Source organism: Mchenga conophoros, linkage group LG8 (genome assembly GCF_057382185.1).
Source record: "Mchenga conophoros isolate Kocher_MC1m ecotype Shallow Benthic linkage group LG8, M_conophoros_male_GT1.1, whole genome shotgun sequence".
NCBI lineage: Eukaryota > Metazoa > Chordata > Actinopteri > Cichliformes > Cichlidae > Mchenga > Mchenga conophoros.
Genome location: NC_140533.1, coordinates 22314302 through 22333415, shown reverse-complemented (window position 1 = coordinate 22333415; position 19114 = coordinate 22314302). Strand labels below are relative to the sequence as shown.

The following is a 19114-nucleotide window of genomic DNA, read 5'->3' as shown; positions in this document are numbered from 1 at the left end:
AGAGCCACCATTCAAACTTTAAAACGAAGACAAGACATTCAACTATTCAACTTGTATTTATCTTTTCAATATCTATTATACTTTTTCTTCAGTTCCAGTTTAAGTTTCATGATGTTTTTTCACCCGTTTCAGAGTTTATAATGGGTGTGTATGGGACGGAATGTTGGGGCTAGAGTGAGGCAGCTCAACTGCTAGAGTGAGAGGAGCAAAAAAATTAATCTTAAAATCTTTTTTAAAACTGCTGCTGTGTCCGCAGCGTTTGCTCTACAGGTATGATTTTACCCTCAAAACGTAGCCATGGCTGTCCTCTTTCATCCAATGTGTTTACTATTGTACTAGGTGTTATGGTTCTTTCATAAATGTCACCAATGCACAGCCTCCTCCCTCCAACTCTTCCATAGACTCTAATGTTAAAATGGCTCAGAAGGTTCGTTTGAAAATCAGAAGAGCATGGTGTCTTTCTACTGTCACCACGTCCATATAATAAGCTCCACAGGCATGAAAACTGAGAATTAGGTAGACTAGACATTGCTGTCGCTCACGGTGAAAGAATTTTGTCAATACGACTTTTACTTTTCATTTGGGAGCGATTTGTTTCGGCCTGACTTTTCTGTTCATTTTAAGCAGCAAAAGTGAGGTGCATGTCTGTGTCGTGTGTATGGAGCCATTGGGTGCGGTCACTATAGCAACCAGGCTCACACCTGCCTGCTTAACGAGCTCTGCCTGCCACTCTGCCAAGATTCAACTGCTGCTGTGTCCACAGTGTTAAAGCCATCATTTTACCCTCAAAACGTCGCCATCGTTGTTCTCTTTCCAACACCGTGTCTTTTAAAGCTCACACTTTTAAATTTTTTAAACTGTGTGGATCAAAGTGGAGGGATCACATTTTAGTCATTCAGTGATTCAAAGAATATGACCTTTTAATATTCATTCAGATGTTTTCTGACTCTAAATGTTCTTTTCTCATTTCTTAGGTTTTTCTAATTTACAATTAAAACATTTTCAGCTTTTTTCCAACTTCTTCTTCTGTGTAACCTTCAGCTTTTAGCAGTTCAGCACTTTTGTTTTCAGGTTAAATTCGGGTTTTTTTTTTTTTATCTCATTCAATATTTTTAACTCAAAATTCAGCAATTAATTCATTTCAGTGCATACATTCAGATTCAAGCATTCACACTGCAGTTTCTTCAGAAAATGCACTTTCTAGTTATTATATTTTATTCTGTATTCCGTACGTTTTTTGTAATCCTACTCCTTCAAAACCGTTCAACTTAGAAAAACCATTCAAACACCGTTAGATTCCTATTCTTTTGGACAACACTGCTTCTATTTTTCATATTTTTAACATTTATATTTTTAATTTTATTCAACTTTATTCAACAAAAATTTATAATGTATTTCAATGGGGAGACCCTTCAAATCCTCATTCAACTTACTCATTTTTAAACTCTTACTACTTCCACATACATTGACATAGAGCCACCATTCAAACTTTAAAACGAAGACAAGACATTCAACTATTCAACTTGTATTTATCTTTTCAATATCTATTATACTTTTTCTTCAGTTCCAGTTTAAGTTTCATGATGTTTTTTCACCCGTTTCAGAGTTTATAATGGGTGTGTATGGGACGGAATGTTGGAGCTAGAGTGAGGCAGCTCAACTGCTAGAGTGAGAGGAGCAAAAAAATTAATCTTAAAATCTTTTTTAAAACTGCTGCTGTGTCCGCAGCGTTTGCTCTACAGGTATGATTTTACCCTCAAAACGTAGCCATCGCTGTCCTCTTTCATCCAATGTGTTTACTATTGTCCTAGGTGTTATGGTTCTTTCGTAAATGTCACCAATGCACAGCCTCCTCCCTCCAACTCTTCCATAGACTCTAATGTTAAAATGGCTCAGAAGGTTCGTTTGAAAATCAGAAGAGCATGGTGTCTTTCCACTGTCACCACGTCCATATAATAAACTCCACAGGCACGAAAACTGAGAATTAGGTAGACTAGACATTGCTGTCACTCACGGTGAAAGAATTTTGTCAATACGACTTTTACTTTTCATTTGGGAACGATTTGTTTCGGCCTGACTTTTCTGTTCATTTTAAGCAGCAAAAGTGAGGCGCATGTCTGTGTACGTGTGTATGGAGCCATTGGGTGCGGTCACTATAGCAACCAGGCTCACACCTGCCTGCTTAACGAGCTCTGCCTGCCACTGTACCAAGATTCATCTTAAGCACTTCTCTTTCAACTGCTGCTGTGTCCACAGTGTTACAGCCATCATTTTACCCTCAAATTGTCGCCATTATTGTTCTCTTTCCAACACCGTATCTTTCAAAGCTCAGGCATTTAAACTTTTTAAACTGTGTGGATCAAAGTGGAGGGATCACATTTGAGTCATTCAGTGATTCAAAGAATATGACCTTTTAATATTCATTCAGATGTTTTCTGACTCTAAATGTTCTTTTCTCATTTCTTAGGTTTTTCTAATTTACAATTAAAACATTTTCAGCTTTTTTCCAACTTCTTCTTCTGTGTAACCTTCAGCTTTTAGCAGTTCAGCACTTTTGTTTTCAGGTTAAATTCGTTTTTTTTTTTGTTTTTTTTTAATCTCATTCAATATTTTTAACTCAAAATTCAGCAATTAATTCATTTCAGTGCATACATTCAGATTCAAGCATTCACACTGCAGTTTCTTCAGAAAATGCACTTTCTAGTTAGTGTGAATGCTTGAAAAGCATTCACAGTATTGTTCTTCTAATCTTTATTCTATTTTATTTATTATTATTCTGTATTCCGTACGTTTTTTGTAATCTATCTCCTTCAAAACCGTTCAACTTAGAAAAACCATTCAAACACCGTTAGATTCCTATTCTTTTGGACAACACTGCTTCTATTTTTCTCATTTTTAACATTTATATTTTTTATTTTATTCAACTTTATTTAACAAAAATTTATAATGTATTTCAATGGAGAGACCCTTCAAATTCTCATTCAAATTCCTCCTCTTTAAACTGTATCTACTTCCACATACATTGACATAGAGCCACCATTCAAACTTTAAAATGAAGACAAGACATTCAACTATTCAACTTGTATTTATCTTTTCAATATCTATTATACTTTTTCTTCAGTTCCAGTTTAAGTTTCATGATGTTTTTTCAGCCGTTTCAGAGTTTATAATGGGTGTGTATGGGATGGAATGTTGGGGCTAGAGTGAGACAGCTCAACTGCTAGAGTGAGAGGAGCAAAAAAATTAATCTTAAAATCTTTTTTAAAACTGCTGCTGTGTCCGCAGCGTTTGCTCTACAGGTATGATTTTACCCTCAAAACGTAGCCATCGCTGTCCTCTTTCATCCAATGTGTTTACTATTGTACTAGGTGTTATGGTTCTTTCGTAAATGTCACCAATGCACAGCCTCCTCCCTCCAACTCTTCCATAGACTCTAATGTTAAAATGGCTCAGAAGGTTCGTTTGAAAATCAGAAGAGCATGGTGTCTTTCCACTGTCACCACGTCCATATAATAAACTCCACAGGCATGAAAACTGAGAATTTGGTAGACTAGAAGCTGCTGTCGCTCACGGTGAAAGAATTTCGTCAATACGACTTGTACTTTTCATATGGGAACGATTTGTTTCGGCCTGACTTTTCTGTTCATTTTAAGCAGCAAAAGTGAGGTGCATGTCTGTGTCGTGTGTATGGAGCCATTGGGTGCAGTCACTATAGCAACCAGGCTCACACCTGCCTGCTTAACGAGCTCTGTCTCTCACTCTGCCAAGATTAAATCAAAAATGTGTGTTATATCTAAGCAGTTGTAGTAAGATTAACTTTTTCAATAGGTACAATAAGACAGGTTTGACAGGCTTTTGCCACAGATTAACAGTATGTCAGTAGTTAGTATAGGCTAACTGAATAGAGCCCTGAATTATTGCCCTGTTAAATTCAAGTTGATTGTGTATTGGTGGACTTGTCTTCTCCACACAGGTTTTTCAGATCTGGGCAGTTTGAGTCAGTTGATGACTTTAAAATAATCTTTTCTGACTGGATAATTAAAGCTCACAGCATCTACCTGTCTGTAGTGTATTTTCCCACATTTTAAATAATCTAATCTCATTTAATGTCTCTGTTTTTAGTCTGTATAGTTTATCTCCCCACAAATACGCTCAAAGTAGTCTTAAAATAAAATCCATAAAACAGTTCAAGATGATGACTTTTTATTTGCTCATTTAATGCCAGTTGCCCTCTTTCCTGAGTATAAGCGAATGAGTGACATAAAGAGAAAAAGTACCAATTTGTATGCTGGTGAGTCTTGTGTATTTTTTTCTCTGTCTCTCTATGACAGAGAAATATATATGCTCATTATTGATGTTCAAACTGATGCTCAAATTTCCAAGCACCACCTGAACGCCTCATCGGTCTTTAACTAATCACTACACCAACGGTTGTCATTCCGCTTTGCTCTCTGCTGTGGTAAGTACAATACATTCAGTACAGCACTGTTTTAATTTTATGATGGTAAAAATACATGTTTGACATTTAAACTCACATATCAAGTCTTTTTAAAGTTCAACAGAGTTCAAAGAATAAAGAAAGCAAAAAAAGAATAACCTTTGCTACCATTTATATAGGTTTATGACTTTTGCTGTTTGCAGCAGTGCTAATGCTAGCTTCAATGCTAATGCTAGCTATAGTGCTAACATTAGCCTTAGCAGTTGTTAACTGACAAAAAGAATATTCTTGTGATATTCCTGTGATATTTATTGGCGGTCAGTGAGACAAAAGTAACAAATGAGATTTATTATTGCCATTGTGGCTCAGTTTTAACAGTAAGAGTACTTCATGACTTTTGCTGTTAGTAGCAGGAATGCTAACGCTAGCTTCAATGCTAACGCTAGCTTCAATGCTAATGCTAGCTATAGTGCTAACACTAGCCTTAGCAGTTGTTAACTGACAAAAAGAATATTCCTGTGATATTCCTGTGATATTTATTGGCGGTCAGTGAGACAAAAGTAACAAATGAGATTTATTATTGCCATTGTGCCTCAGTTTTAACAGTAAGAGTACTTCATGACTTTTGCTGTTAGTAGCAGTGCTAATGCTAGCTTCGATGCTAATGCTAGCATCAATGCTAACGCTAGCTATAGTGCCAACACTAGCCTTAGCAGTTTTTAACTGACAAAAAGAATATTCCTGTGATATTCCTGTGATATTTATTGGCGGTCAGTGAGACAAAAGTAACAAATGAGCTTTATTATTGCCATTGTGCCTCAGTTTTAACAGTAAGAGTGCTAGTTCTACCAGCAGTGCTAACACTAACTGAAGTGCTAACGCTAGCAGGAATGCTAGCGTTAGCAGCAATGCTAAGGCTAGTAACAGTCTAACAGTAGCCTTATATAAGTACTTAAATAAATACTTCAGTTAATTAGTTTGAATTATAAAATGGCTGCTGTATCAGCTGGTGTGCTATATTACTCTATAATTACCCTGCTGACTATAAGTTCAGTGTATCATGTCGTGTGGGCTTTGTTTTTTTGTTAGTCTGATAACACTGTACAGACAACTAACATGTTATTTCTCGTCTTACACTTTCAGGAACTTGACTCACATCTGTGCTTTGCCTGGTAGGTGTGCACATACTGTTAGAGAAGTACACCAAAATAAAAAAAAAAGAGTCTGACTAATATAAGCTTTAAAGTGATGGGTTCAAACTTTGTGCTAGACCTTTTAAACACATTTTTATAATAAATACACATAAGTTCAGCTTAACAATTGGGCTAAAATATTTTTTTCGTACATTTTTGCACATTACATGTGATTAGTTAACAATTCACTCAATCATATTTGTATTTTAAAATATTATTGCTGAATTTAATTAAATATTTATTCTTTTAAAAAGTGCCCAATTATGCAACTTTTTGCACGTGGCAGCCGACGGCAGTATATTTATTTTGTCCTTTTTCAGTAGTCACAATTAGTTTATACAATTACCATGTGATATCATTTTAATAAAATTATTATTTTTTCTTGTTTTTTGTTCACAGTGTGCAGAAGAAGAACAAGGACCAGATCTCCAGTCTTCTCTCTCACATCCCAACCCCCCAACCCCTCTATCCTCTGTCCTGCTCCACCTGTTGTCTCTGCCTTCTTTCCATCTGTATTTCACTCTGTGGTTTGTGAGAAATTTTGCCAAACCAAGAATCTTATTGCGGTTTGATTTAAAGCCGTGTCTCTCCTGCTCTGTCTGTTCTCTCTGCTAAATTTTCTCTCTACCTGTTTTTCACTCTTGGCTTGCTGCTGAAAAACGCCAAGCCAATAAAGCAATAAAGAGTGCATATTTTGCCTCAACCTATGAACAAACTGAACAAACAAAGAAAACTCTGCGGTTTGATTTAAAGCCGTGTCTCTCCTGCTCTGTCTGTTCTCTCTTCTAAATTTTCTCTCTACCTGTTTTTCACTCTTGGCTTGCTGCTGAAAAACGCCAAGCCATTAAAGCAATAAAGAGTGCATATATTGCCTCTACCTGAGAACAAACTGAACAAACAAAGAAAACTCTAATTCACGGTTTGATTGTGATTTCCCAGCCGTGTCTCTCCTGCTCTGTCTGTTCTCTCTTCTAAAGTTTCTCTCTACCTGTTTTTCATTCTGGGCTTGCTGCTAAGTTGTGCCAAGCCAATAAAGAGAGTGCATATTATTCTCTCGACTGACGAACAAACTGTCAAACAAACAAAGACATCTGTTTCTGAGAAATAAAAACTGAAATATAAAGACAAAGAAAACATCTGCTGTGTGCCACTCTTATTTTTCAAATACATTTTCTAAAGACTAACAGAAACACTTAAAGGTGTGTAAAAATGCCAAAAAAGCAGAAAAAGTCACAAGCTGCAAAACAACGCTGGAAGAAGTTCCATGAGTTTCAAAAAGTACCAACATGTGAACAAGCTGAGTGTGATTTTCCTCAGAGCTCTGCAGAAGACTTTGTGTCTGCAAAGACCAATGCTGATGGTGTCAAACAGGCAGGTCAACATGTTCCTGCACATGTACAACAGATATCCTATGCAGATGCTGTGAAGACTGGATTGCAGCATGAATTTAATGAACATCTGATAAACCACAGAGACCAACATGAGGTTTCAAGTGCCCCACAGGTGGGTTATGCTGATATTGTGAAAAGAGGCCGTCACAGTGATGTGGCAGGACCATCTCATGCAGAAAAAGTGAACTTTGAAAACCAGCCCTCTGTAACACATGTCTGTGCATCTCACAGCCAGGCACATCCTAAATATGGAGACTCCAGAAACAAGCAGTGCACATGTAACTCACTCACATTTCTTGGATTCCTTCATGAGAATGAAAACATGTCTACAGTTGACCTTAATCTGGTCTTGGATAAAGGTGATGTGATGTACAAAGAGGCCAAGAAAAGATTCCCCAAAAGTATTCATTTGGCAACCGATGAGCTGCCAGGCAAAGTTGATGCTCGCAGGTCTATGTATCATATCAACATGACACAGCTTTCCCGGTATGGGACATTTGAAGAACCTCCAGAGGAGGCAGTAGATACCTTTCTGAGCTTAGAAGCAGGACTGAGCTGCCTGTTGTCAGATGTGCAGTATGCCTTACTGATTATGAGTGGATTGTGTATTGCAGTGTTCAGATCCACATCAGGCAAATATGGGTTCTTTGACCCACACCCCAGAACACCCAGTGGTCTTCCTCTAGCACTATGGTCACGTAATCGTGGTACAGCTGTGATGCTGAAATTCACACTCCTCAGTGACATGATTAAGAGGCTCCAAGATTCTTATGAAATGATGGAGATATCACCTTCTTGTACCTATGAACTGAAGCCTGTGCAATTCTACAGTATGAGCACAGTCAACCTGAGTGATAGTATCACAGACACAGTCTGCAGACCAACAGCTGCCACTACTGTGGCACCTACTGACTCTGATACAACTGTTGATGAAGCAAACTCCTCTACTCCAAGGAGAAACACAACCACTGATCTGACTGAGAACATCTTTTGTCAAATGTCCATTTGTACGCCACTGGTGAAACAAAAAGAAGTCCACATGACTCAGTTCCCATCATATGAAGATCAGAATGAACCTCCTAATATACCCACTGAAGAACTATGCAGTGAATTAAATTTGCTTCCATCAAATGATGTTTTTTCATGTCAATCAAATGCTGCAATAAACAATGTTGCTGCCTGTGACCTTTCTGATATAGTTTTACAAAAACTGAAAAAAGTTAATAAACAACAAAGGCACAAAATGAAAAGAAGATTAATGGCATCAGAGAAACCCAGAAATCAGAGAAAAGAAAACCAAAAAAGGAAAGAACGACAAAAGTATGCTTCAAATAAAGATTACAAAGAAAAGAAAAAATCTTGCACAAGCGAGGCATATAAAAACAATCCTGAAGTTAGACAGAAAAAACAACAGTATATGAAAAGATGTTACCATGCGAATGCTGAATTCAGAAAGAAACAACAACAGTATGTTAAAAGACGTTACTGTGAGAATGCAGAATTCAGACAGAAACAACAACAGTATGTTAAAAGACGTTACTGTGAGAATGCAGAATTCAGACAGAAACAACAACAGTATGTTAAAAGACGTTACTGTGAGAATGCAGCAGAATTCAGACAGAAACAACAACAGTATGTTAAAAGACGTTACTGTGAGAATGCAGAATTCAGACAGAAACAACAACAGTATGTTAAAAGACGTTACTGTGAGAATGCTAAAGTTAGACAAAAACAAAAACAATATATAAAAAGACGTTACTATGAGAATACTGATTTCAGAGAGGAGAAAAAAAGCTACATCACTAAAAGGTATCGAGAAAACTTTGAATTCAGAGAGAGACAGAGACAACTGATGAAACAACTAATGCGAGACAGGTATCAAAGTAATCTTGCATTTAGGATTATGCACAACATGAGATGTGCCATGAAAATAAAAAGGAAATACAGATGGGTGAACAGACAAACCCAAGAGAGTGACAACAGTGTGATCAACGAGGCCATATCTGTGTTCAAATCACAAATCAAAGTTGGACCATCATACCCATGTACTGTATGCTTCAAGGCTTCATTTCCAAACCAAGTACGACCCTGCAGAAGGTCAAATTATGTCAAAAACCCACATGTGGTTGCAACATGTTTGACAGGAAAGTTTGTTCATGTTTGTGATGAAAACTGCAGAAATGAGCAGTGCAATGTTCCCGATGAGAGAAAGAGAGAGTGGATTTGTCACACCTGCCACGATCATCTTAAAAATGGATTCATGCCAGCACTTGCTGTTGCCAATACACTGGAGCTTGCTGATATTCCACCTGAACTGTCTGATCTCAACATACTGGAGAGACATCTCATAGCCAAGTGCATACCATTTGCCAAGATCATTCCTCTTCCCAAAGGCAGACAAAGAGCAATTAGAGGAAATGTGGTCTGTGTCCCATCCGAGGTACAGGAAACTGTTGAAGCATTGCCTCGATTGAGAATTAATTCTCAGGTCATGAGAATAAAACTGAAGAGACGCTTGTCTTACAAAGGTCATCAGCTGTTTCAGACTGTAAGCTGGTCTAAACTTGTGCAAGCACTGCATAAACTCAAGCAGATTCATCCACAGTATAAGGATGTGAGCATCAGAGATGATGCTGAGCTGTGTGATCCAACTCTTCCTGATGAAGATGATGAGGATGATGATGATGAAAACATGAATGAGGACGATTATGATGAGGCTGATTTAATGGAAATTGACAGCTGTGAGAAAAATGCACTGAGTGAAGCACAAAATATAAATGAACAGGATATTGACATGTTACCCTGTGATGGTGAACAATCGCATGAACAGATGAGAGATGATTCAGAGCAAGCAGATGGACTGACTAATGGTGGTTTTGCACTCGAGTCCTGTTTGCAGCCCCCTGATGTGGCTGAGGAGATATTATGTTTCAGTGAAGGAATCTACTCTGTTGCTCCTGCAGAGAGAAACAATCCAATAAGTTTTTTCAAAACACCTAAACTGGAGGCCATGGCCTTCCCTGTGCAGTTTCCTACAGGCCAAAACACACTTGATGAAAGAAGGCTGATCAAAGTATCCCCCAGTGGGTATTTCAAATCAAGACTTTTCTGCATTGATGATCGTTTTGCCAAAGACACAAACTATTTATTCTTTGCACAGTTTGTGACTGAAATACACTTGGCTACATCCAGCATGACAGTACAGTTAAGGAAGGCAAAGCCTCTGACCAGAGATGGTAGAAAAATAACCTCAGGCATGTTACAAGATAAACATGAGGTGGAGAAACTGGTGCGAAATAAAGATGCAGTGAGATTCATGCAGCCTCTGAGAGGAACCCCAGCCTATTGGGAGAAAACAACAAGAGATCTTTTTGCCATGATCAGACAGTTGGGAACTCCCACGTTCTTTTGCACATTTTCAGCTGCTGAAATGCGCTGGCCTGAAGTGATCGAGGCAATAACAAGGCAGCAAGGTGAACAAGTGAATTTTGAAGGACTCGACTGGTCAGCAAAGTGTGACATCCTGAGAAGCAATCCTGTCACAACAATGCGCATGTTTGACAAGAGAGTTGAAGCATTATTCAGAGATTTACTCTTATCTCCCGCAGAGCCACTTGGCAAAGTCATTGACTACTTTTACAGAGTTGAGTTTCAGCACAGAGGAAGCCCACACATACACTGCCTCCTGTGGGTAGAAGGTGCTCCTGTGTTTGAGGAGGATGATGAGCAAACTGTTCTTGATTTTATAAACAAATACATCACAGCTCAGCTGCCTGATCCACATAAACAACCTGAACTGTACAAAAAAGTAACAGAAGTGCAAAAACACAGTAAGAACCACACAAAGACATGCTTTAGGAGTTTAAGCTCCGGGTGCCGTTTTGGTTTTCCCAAACCACCCTGCAATGAGACAATGATCACAAGACCCAGTGAGGATGATGCACTGGAAGTAGAAACGGCAAAGAGCAAGCTCAGACCACTGAACCAGCTGCTGAATGAACCTGAAACTGCTTCCATGAGTTTAGAGCAGCTCTTGGAAAGATGCAAGTTGACACATGCAGAATATCAGAGATACCTGAATAAAATGAACATGAGGAGTACGATCATACTAAAGCGTGATCCAAAAGACTCTTGGATAAACGGCTATAATCCACATCTGCTTGAAGCCTGGAACAGTAATATCGACATAAGCTTTGTTTTAGATGCTTTTGGTGCTGCAAATTATTTAATGAAATATATATCAAAAAAAGAGGGCGGGCTATCTGAGTACCTGAAAACTGTCATTGAGAACTCCCATAAGGACAGTGTAAATGAGTGCGATGAAATGAGAGCCGTCATGCAGGCATATTCAAAGAAGCGAGAGATCAGTGCACAGGAGTGTGTTGCTCGTGCATGTGGTCTTCACATGAAGCAATGCTCACGTGCTGTAATATTCATTCCAACTGATGATAATCCTGTGAAAATGAGTCGTCCCCTGTCAGTTCTGGACAACACAACACCTGAGTCTTCCAATGTTTGGATGACATCTTTGAATGACAAATACAAAGCCAGACCTGAAACACCAGAGTATGAGGAGATGTGCATGGCAGACTTTGCTGCTACTTGCAGGATTGTCTATGGCCAACAGAAAAAAGGTAAAGATGTTTTGCCCCTTCTCAATGAGATGGGGTTTGTGCAAAGGCGCAAAAACAATAAGCCTGCTATCATCAGATTTCACCGCTGCTCACAAGAAAAACATCCAGAGCAATATTACGGAAGACTGCTTAAACTGTACCTTCCTCATCGTTCAGACCACGAACTGAAAACACCATCGTTGCCAACCTATCAGGCTTTCTATGGTGCTGGCTGTGTACAGCTACCAGGTACTGACCATCTTGAGTACGTGCAACACATTGTCAAAAGAAACAGAGAAAAATATGAGAAAAACAGTGAGGAGATCGAGAGCGCTGTTGAGGAATATGAGCAGAACAGAGGTGTGACTGACGAATGGTGTAATCTGGCACCTGAATCAGATCTCGTAAGGTTGCCACTTGTTGAACAAGAAAGAGAGCGAGACAATGAAAATGAACAGGAAGATGTGCCCGACTACAGCCGTCAGGCTGATGCTTCAACAGAAGTCAGAGCCATCAGGGAACCCCCTGCTATTGATCCCACATTGTTACGTCAGATGTTTCAGAATCTGAACAAGAAGCAAGCCTGCATATTTTATGCAGTTAGAGACTGGTGCATTAAAAGAGTCTGTGCTCTAAATCCAGAGCAGTTTTTCTTTTATATTAATGGTGGTGCTGGAACAGGAAAATCACATCTTATCAAATGCATCTACTCAGAAGCATCTAAGATACTGAGCAAAGTGCCCAGATATGCAGACGACGTTGACATATCAAAACCCACTGTCCTGTTAACTGCTTTCACTGGGACTGCAGCTTTTAACATTTCTGGAACAACACTGCATTCTCTTCTCAAGCTGCCTAGAAGCTTAAAACCTCCCATTCAGGGACTTGGCAATCAGCTGGATGAAGTCAGATCAGAACTTTTGAATGCTGAAATAATCGTCATTGACGAAGTGTCTATGGTGTCAAGACATCTGTTTGCATATGTAGATGCAAGACTCAAACAGATCAAAGGGACTCGGAGACCCTTTGGAGGCATGTCAGTCATTGCTGTCGGAGACTTCTATCAGCTACCCCCAGTGCGACAGTCTAAACCTCTCTGTGTGCACGACCCGTCTGAGATCGACCTGTGGCGGGAGCATTTTCAGATGATCACTCTGACTGAGATTATGCGTCAGAAAGATGATGTTGTCTTTGCAGAGATGCTGAACAGAATTCGTGTGAAAGGAAAGTTGGATGAGCTTTGCGAAGCAGATAGAGATTTGTTGTTACAGGCCATAACTGAACCAGCCCATTGTCCAACTGATGCGTTGCACATTTTTGCAACTAATAAAGAAGTGGATGCACACAACTCTGCAACACTGGCTCTGCTCCACACTCATATCATTGACATCCATGCAGATGATTATAGAAAAGATCCTAGAACTGGCAGAATGGCACTTCAAGACAGACCATTGAAAGGAGGTAAAAACGAGTTACCAGACACACTGAAAGTTGCAGAAGGAGCTCGTGTCATGCTCACCAGAAACATTGACATACAAAATGGTTTGGTTAATGGAGCTTTTGGAATACTACTTAGAGTAGTTCACTCTGAAAACGACCAACACATCATCAAGCTTGGACTTAAAATGGATAATGAGACATCTGGAAAGAATAACCGCACACCAGCAGACGACATGGTGTACATTGAGAGAGCAGAGGAGAATCTGAAGCAGAAAGGAGTGGTACGAAGACAGTTCCCAGTGAAGCTGGCCTTTGCATGTACAATACATAAGGTACAGGGTATGACAACTACATCAGCTGTTGTCTCTCTTAAGAGCATTTTTGAGCCCGGCATGGCCTACGTAGCTGTCAGTAGAGTGACGTCTCTCAGTGGACTGTATCTTCTTGATATGGAAGAGAAAAAAATATTCACCAACCCAGAAATCACTGCAGCGCTTGAGAACATGAGACAAGCCAACCTTGATGACATGATGCCTCTTCTACACGTGAGGCAAACACTGAGCAGGTCAGAGGTTTTCACCATTGTTCATCATAATACAGAGGGACTGCCAGCTCACATTAATGACATCAAAAGTCACCATGAATTGTGTCTAGCAGATGTTTTGTGCCTAACAGAAACACACCTGCGGGGCTCTTTTGTCGCAGAGAGTCTCCACTTGGAAAATTACAATTTGTTCAAACGCAACAGACACCTGTCCTACACAAACTTTCCCCAGATGGCAAACAGAAGTGGTGGTGGAGTTGCTGTTTATGTGAAAAGTGACATTCAAGTGCATGAAAAACAGTACATCCATAATGTAACTGACCTTGAATTTCTGGCTTTAAAGGTTGAAGCACCAGTCAGTGCTCTGATTGCAGTTGTATACAGACCTCCAGACTACACTCTGAGGCCATTCCTGAAAAACCTGGTAAGCCTATTAGACTCATTGGAGATCATGGACTGTCATCCCATCATAGTTTGTGGTGATTTTAATGAGAATGTTTTATCCAGTGCAAACAAACCAATCCTGGAGCTGTTTGAGTCTAGGGGATACGCACAGGTCATCACTGCCCCTACCACAGAGAAGAACACACTGCTTGACCTAATTTTCATTTCTCAGTCAGATCGATGTCTCCATTCTGGAGTCATGAAGACATACCATAGTTACCATGACCCAGTATACTGTGTATTGTCCTGTGATGATTCATGATCTAGATCTTTGAATACAGTAAGTAATATCTATATTTTTGAATGACTTAAGAAAGTAGAGCGATATTTAAAAGTTGACGCTCTGCATTGCAGTATAATGGTTGAATTGTTTACATAAAATACAATTACATGAATTAAGTAATGATATCAGTAAAAGATGACAATTTTATTTATCACAGAAAATCTAAAGTTCACTAACAGTAACCTATAAATGTCAGAAAAATCAAATATAGCAGTTTAAAATGAATAGTGTAGGCATATCCTCTCTGCAGCCAGGCTTCAACATCCTGCCAGGCTGCCCCAGTCTCACTGTGGCTGGGAGGGAGGGAGGGTGGACCAGAGGATTGCCTACACAACACATAAATGTTCAACAGCTTCTTCATTGTTTCTGAGAGAACAATAATGACTAAAGGTTGCTTTTTAAACAAACAAACAAACAAACAAACAAACCTAATTACAGCAATAATGACAGTTAAGCCACTTTATGTGTGCCTCTATTTTGAAATACTATTTACAAAAATGTTATTATTTTGGTTTGTTATAAACTTTAAACTTTTTCAAAAGTATACGATTATATTTTTGGACAAATCTTTCGATGAAACATACATTTTTATGAGCTTTTATCATGTTTCGGCCAGTGCAATCATCAGGGTGGGTCTGGGTTGATAACTGCACATTTCTGGCCAGAAATGTTTCAGCAGTGTTACATAAGTAGTACATATGTAACACTTGCTTTCTGTTACCAGCTGATACCCTACATTTGTATAGACATTGGATGGTGTGAGGTTGGGGAGTTGAGTGGGGGGGGGGGGGGGGTTTACGGTGGGAGCTGAGGGGGGGGGTGTTAGGTTTCCTTTTTTCTTTTTCTTTTTTAAGAGAGACACAGTCCTCCTGTGTCTTCTCCAAGCTTCACATGTAAGATCCAACAGTGTGAAGCACATAGCAGCTAGAAACTGTAATGCCACAGATCAGAGAGGCTTCATCATCACCATCTTCATCGCCGTACGATCAGAGCGTGAGACTTCACATCTGGAGCACAGGAGACATTCTGTGATAAGTCCTCCTTCTAGCTTGTCCCACAAGCAGTCGGTGAGATTTACTCACAACAAAAAGGGTTAATGACATAATTTCCATGAAAACATGTATTCATTCTTTGTAAAGTGTTTAAATTGTGTTTTCACTTGACCTTAGGAGTGTTAGAGTGTATTGTAATGTCTGTACTCAGGTGTTTCCCTCTGTGATCCATCCCCATCAGAGCTGAGACACTCAGGACTGAACAGACTGCACAGTTTCTGTGACCGAGCCTCCAAAACACCTTCTTTGAAACCACTCATGATAGAAGGGCTTCATATTTGCAGCAGCACTACTACAGGTATTCAGTTTATTACAGGATGTGTTTGTTTCTTAGGACCAGCTCTGAGTGCACACTACCTAACATATACACCTTTCTGTTCATTACAAACCAACTACTCTGGATCATACGGCCAGTTGGCAGGAATGTTGCTGCAGGAAAACATCCCTGGAGATCACCATCATTGTCAGACTGACTGTGCCTCCTCTGTGCAGTGTCAAGATCCTCTCTAAATGAGTGTGTAAGTTAACATTTTCATTATTTTATTCCCTTTGACAAGACAAGTATCACTGATATTTACATTTACAACTACATATGTTCCCGTTTTCTGCTCTTCTTTTAAAGTCCTCAGCTATCCTGCTTCTGTGCTGCTTGCCACACATCAAACACTGGCCGGATGACAGGGAGGATCCACTCTGAAGTCACTGGACATGATGAGGATCATATGGGACTTCATAGTTTCACAGAAACATTGTGCTCTGTGATTACAGGTTTTAAATGGACATAATGACTGCCTCTCTCTGATCAACAGGCTAAAGGATTGTTTTCATTGTTAGTGCTCTGTACAATGTATGCTTATTTAATATTTCATCACAGAGCAAACCTTTATTTATTTAACATTTTTTTATTTTGTTTTAATGTTGAATTAACTGTGGGGATTTTTTTAAGTGGGCACTTGGGATGTCATATGACCAGAAATGTGGTAACTGGAATTCAACAGTATGGAAGAAAAAATCTGCTGAGAACGAAACACATACAAAAACCCCCAAGAAAATTCAAATTCATTCCATGTAATCCAATCTAAAACATTTTAAACTGCTGAACAGCAACACAAACAGTGTTAAAAAACAGTGTTAACAGAATGATTATGATGATTTTGTACCAAAGTTTCAGGTCACATGGCACACCTAGTGTGTAGTGTGGGGTATCAGCTGGTAAGTATAGGTTTTTTCATATTTGTGTCCTTAGAGTTCAGATAGATAAAGCCTTGTGTATAATAATTAGTCATAACCACAACTCAAAGTCAGGGACTAACTAAATTTGGGACTTTGTGTCTGAGCCCAGGTTAAAACAATGTGTAAAAAAGCATTTAGTGGCATGGCTGAACAATGCTGTATTGATACTTATTTATCCATGTTCACAAAAAGGACTAATGTGTTTATTTGATTATTTGCACGTGTTAAACTGTGTCACCACCTTAGGCTTTCATTTGAGTTTACTCACAAATCTCTATACAGTTCTCTTTTACCACTGTGTGGATTCTGTTTACATTAAAACATAAAAAAGAATGAGTAATAAAAAGATGTGTAGACAGATCAGAAGATTAAGTAGACCGATAGAAACAGCTGTTCAGCCATGTTCTAAGAAACCAACACAATTTAAAGGTTCAGGATTGTGGTTTTAAAAGTTGAATTTTCATGTATTTCATATGTTGCTCATTATTTTTTATTTAGTTATTTAATTTAGTTATTTTTCTTTATTCTACCAGTCCTTTTCAGAAAGAAGCTGTAAAATATGACTTAAGATTTTTATGTTATTTTCTATGACATACAAAACAAATTGATGTATGTAATACTATGATGAAAAACATCATGCTGTATATTAAAGTTTGTATTTTCTGCAGAATGTTTGTTCATCTTTTAAGTTCATTTCAATTAGAAGAATATGAACTTTTAATATTCATTCAGAGGTTTTCTGACTCTAAATTTTCTTTTGTCATTACTCATCTTTTTATTATTTACATTTTAAACATGCTTAGCTTTTTCCAACTTCTTCTGTGTGAACATCAGCTTTCAAAGGTTCTGCACTTTTATTTGCAGGTTAAAAATTCTGTATTTTCCAGCTCATTCAGATTTTTAACTTAACATTCAGCAATTAATTCATTTCAGTGCATACATTCAGATTCAAGCATTCACACTGCAGTTTCTTCAGAAAATGCACTTTCTAGTTCTATTTTATTATTATTCTGTATTCCGTACGTTTTTTGTAATCTATCTCCTTCAAAACCGTTCAACTTAGAAAAACCATTCAAACACCGTTAGATTCCTATTCTTTTGGACAACATTGCTTCTATTTTTCTCATTTTTAACATTTATATTTTTAATTTTATTCAACTTTTTTCAACAAAAATTTATAATGTATTTCAATGGGGAGACCCTTCAAATTCTCATTCAACTTCCTCCTCTTTAAACTGTATCTACTTCCACATACATTGACATAGAGCCACCATTCAAACTTTAAAACGAAGACAAGACATTCAACTATTCAACTTGTATTTATCTTTTCAATATCTATTATACTTTTTCTTCAGTTCCAGTTTAAGTTTCATGATGTTTTTTCACCCGTTTCAGAGTTTATAATGGGTGTGTATGGGACGGAATGTTGGGGCTAGAGTGAGGCAGCTCAACTGCTAGAGTGAGAGGAGCAAAAAAATTAATCTTAAAATCTTTTTTAAAACTGCTGCTGTGTCCGCAGCGTTTGCTCTACAGGTATGATTTTACCCTCAAAACGTAGCCATCGCTGTCCTCTTTCATCCAATGTGTTTACTATTGTCCTAGGTGTTATGGTTCTTTCGTAAATGTCACCAATGCACAGCCTCCTCCCTCCAACTCTTCCATAGACTCTAATGTTAAAATGGCTCAGAAGGTTCGTTTGAAAATCAGAAGAGCATGGTGTCTTTACACTGTCACCACGTCCATATAATAAACTCCACAGGCATGAAAACTGAGAATTCAGTAGACTAGACATTGCTGTCACTCACGGTGAAAGAATTTTGTCAATACGACTTTTACTTTTCATTTGGGAACGATTTGTTTCGGCCTGACTTTTCTGTTCATTTTAAGCAGCAAAAGTGAGGCGCATGTCTGTGTACGTGTGTATGGAGCCATTGGGTGCGGTCACTATAGCAACCAGGCTCACACCTGCCTGCTTAACGAGCTCTGCCTGCCACTGTACCAAGATTCATCTTAAGCACTTCTCTTTCAACTGCTGCTGTGTCCACAGTGTTACAGCCATCATTTTACCCTCAAATTGTCGCCATTATTGTTCTCTTTCCAACACCGTATCTTTCAAAGCTCAGGCATTTAAACTTTTTAAACTGTGTGGATCAAAGTGGAGGGATCACATTTGAGTCATTCAGTGATTCAAAGAATATGACCTTTTAATATTCATTCAGATGTTTTCTGACTCTAAATGTTCTTTTCTCATTTCTTAGGGTTTTCTAATTTACATTTAAAACATTTTCAGTTTTTTTCCAACTCCTTCTTCTGTGTAACCTTCAGCTTTTAGCAGTTCAGCACCTTTGTTTTCAGGTTAAATTCGGGTTTTTTTTTGGTTTTTTTTTAATCTCATTCAATATTTCTAACTCAAAATTCAGCAATTAATTCATTTCAGTGCATACATTCAGATTCAAGCATTCACACTGCAGTTTCTTCAGAAA

At 38.5% G+C, this 19114-nt stretch overlaps 2 protein-coding genes across 9 annotated transcripts in view; both read left to right on the top strand.

The window, feature by feature from the left end:
• Nucleotides 1-19114, top strand: part of tha1 (threonine aldolase 1) — a 42392-nt gene that overhangs the window by 20210 nt on the left and 3068 nt on the right. The window lies entirely within an intron of this gene.
• LOC146568745 (uncharacterized) lies at nt 3692-17737 on the top strand. Of its 8 annotated transcripts, XM_085285006.1 has the most exons (5): nt 4474-5610; nt 6031-14043; nt 15582-15696; nt 15813-15916; nt 16021-17737. In XM_085285006.1, exons 2-4 carry the CDS (start codon nt 6841-6843, stop codon nt 15869-15871), a joined length of 7377 nt encoding a protein of 2458 aa, XP_085141132.1. In that variant the 5' UTR covers nt 4474-5610; nt 6031-6840; the 3' UTR covers nt 15872-15916; nt 16021-17737. The 8 variants fall into 8 exon arrangements, with proteins under 8 accessions (XP_085141131.1, XP_085141132.1, XP_085141137.1 ...); XM_085285011.1 differs by lacking the exons at nt 15813-15916; nt 16021-17737 and adding an exon at nt 14127-14175 and having other exon boundaries at nt 15580-15686; XM_085285005.1 differs by lacking the exons at nt 15582-15696; nt 15813-15916; nt 16021-17737 and adding an exon at nt 3692-4459 and having other exon boundaries at nt 5582-5610; nt 6031-14634.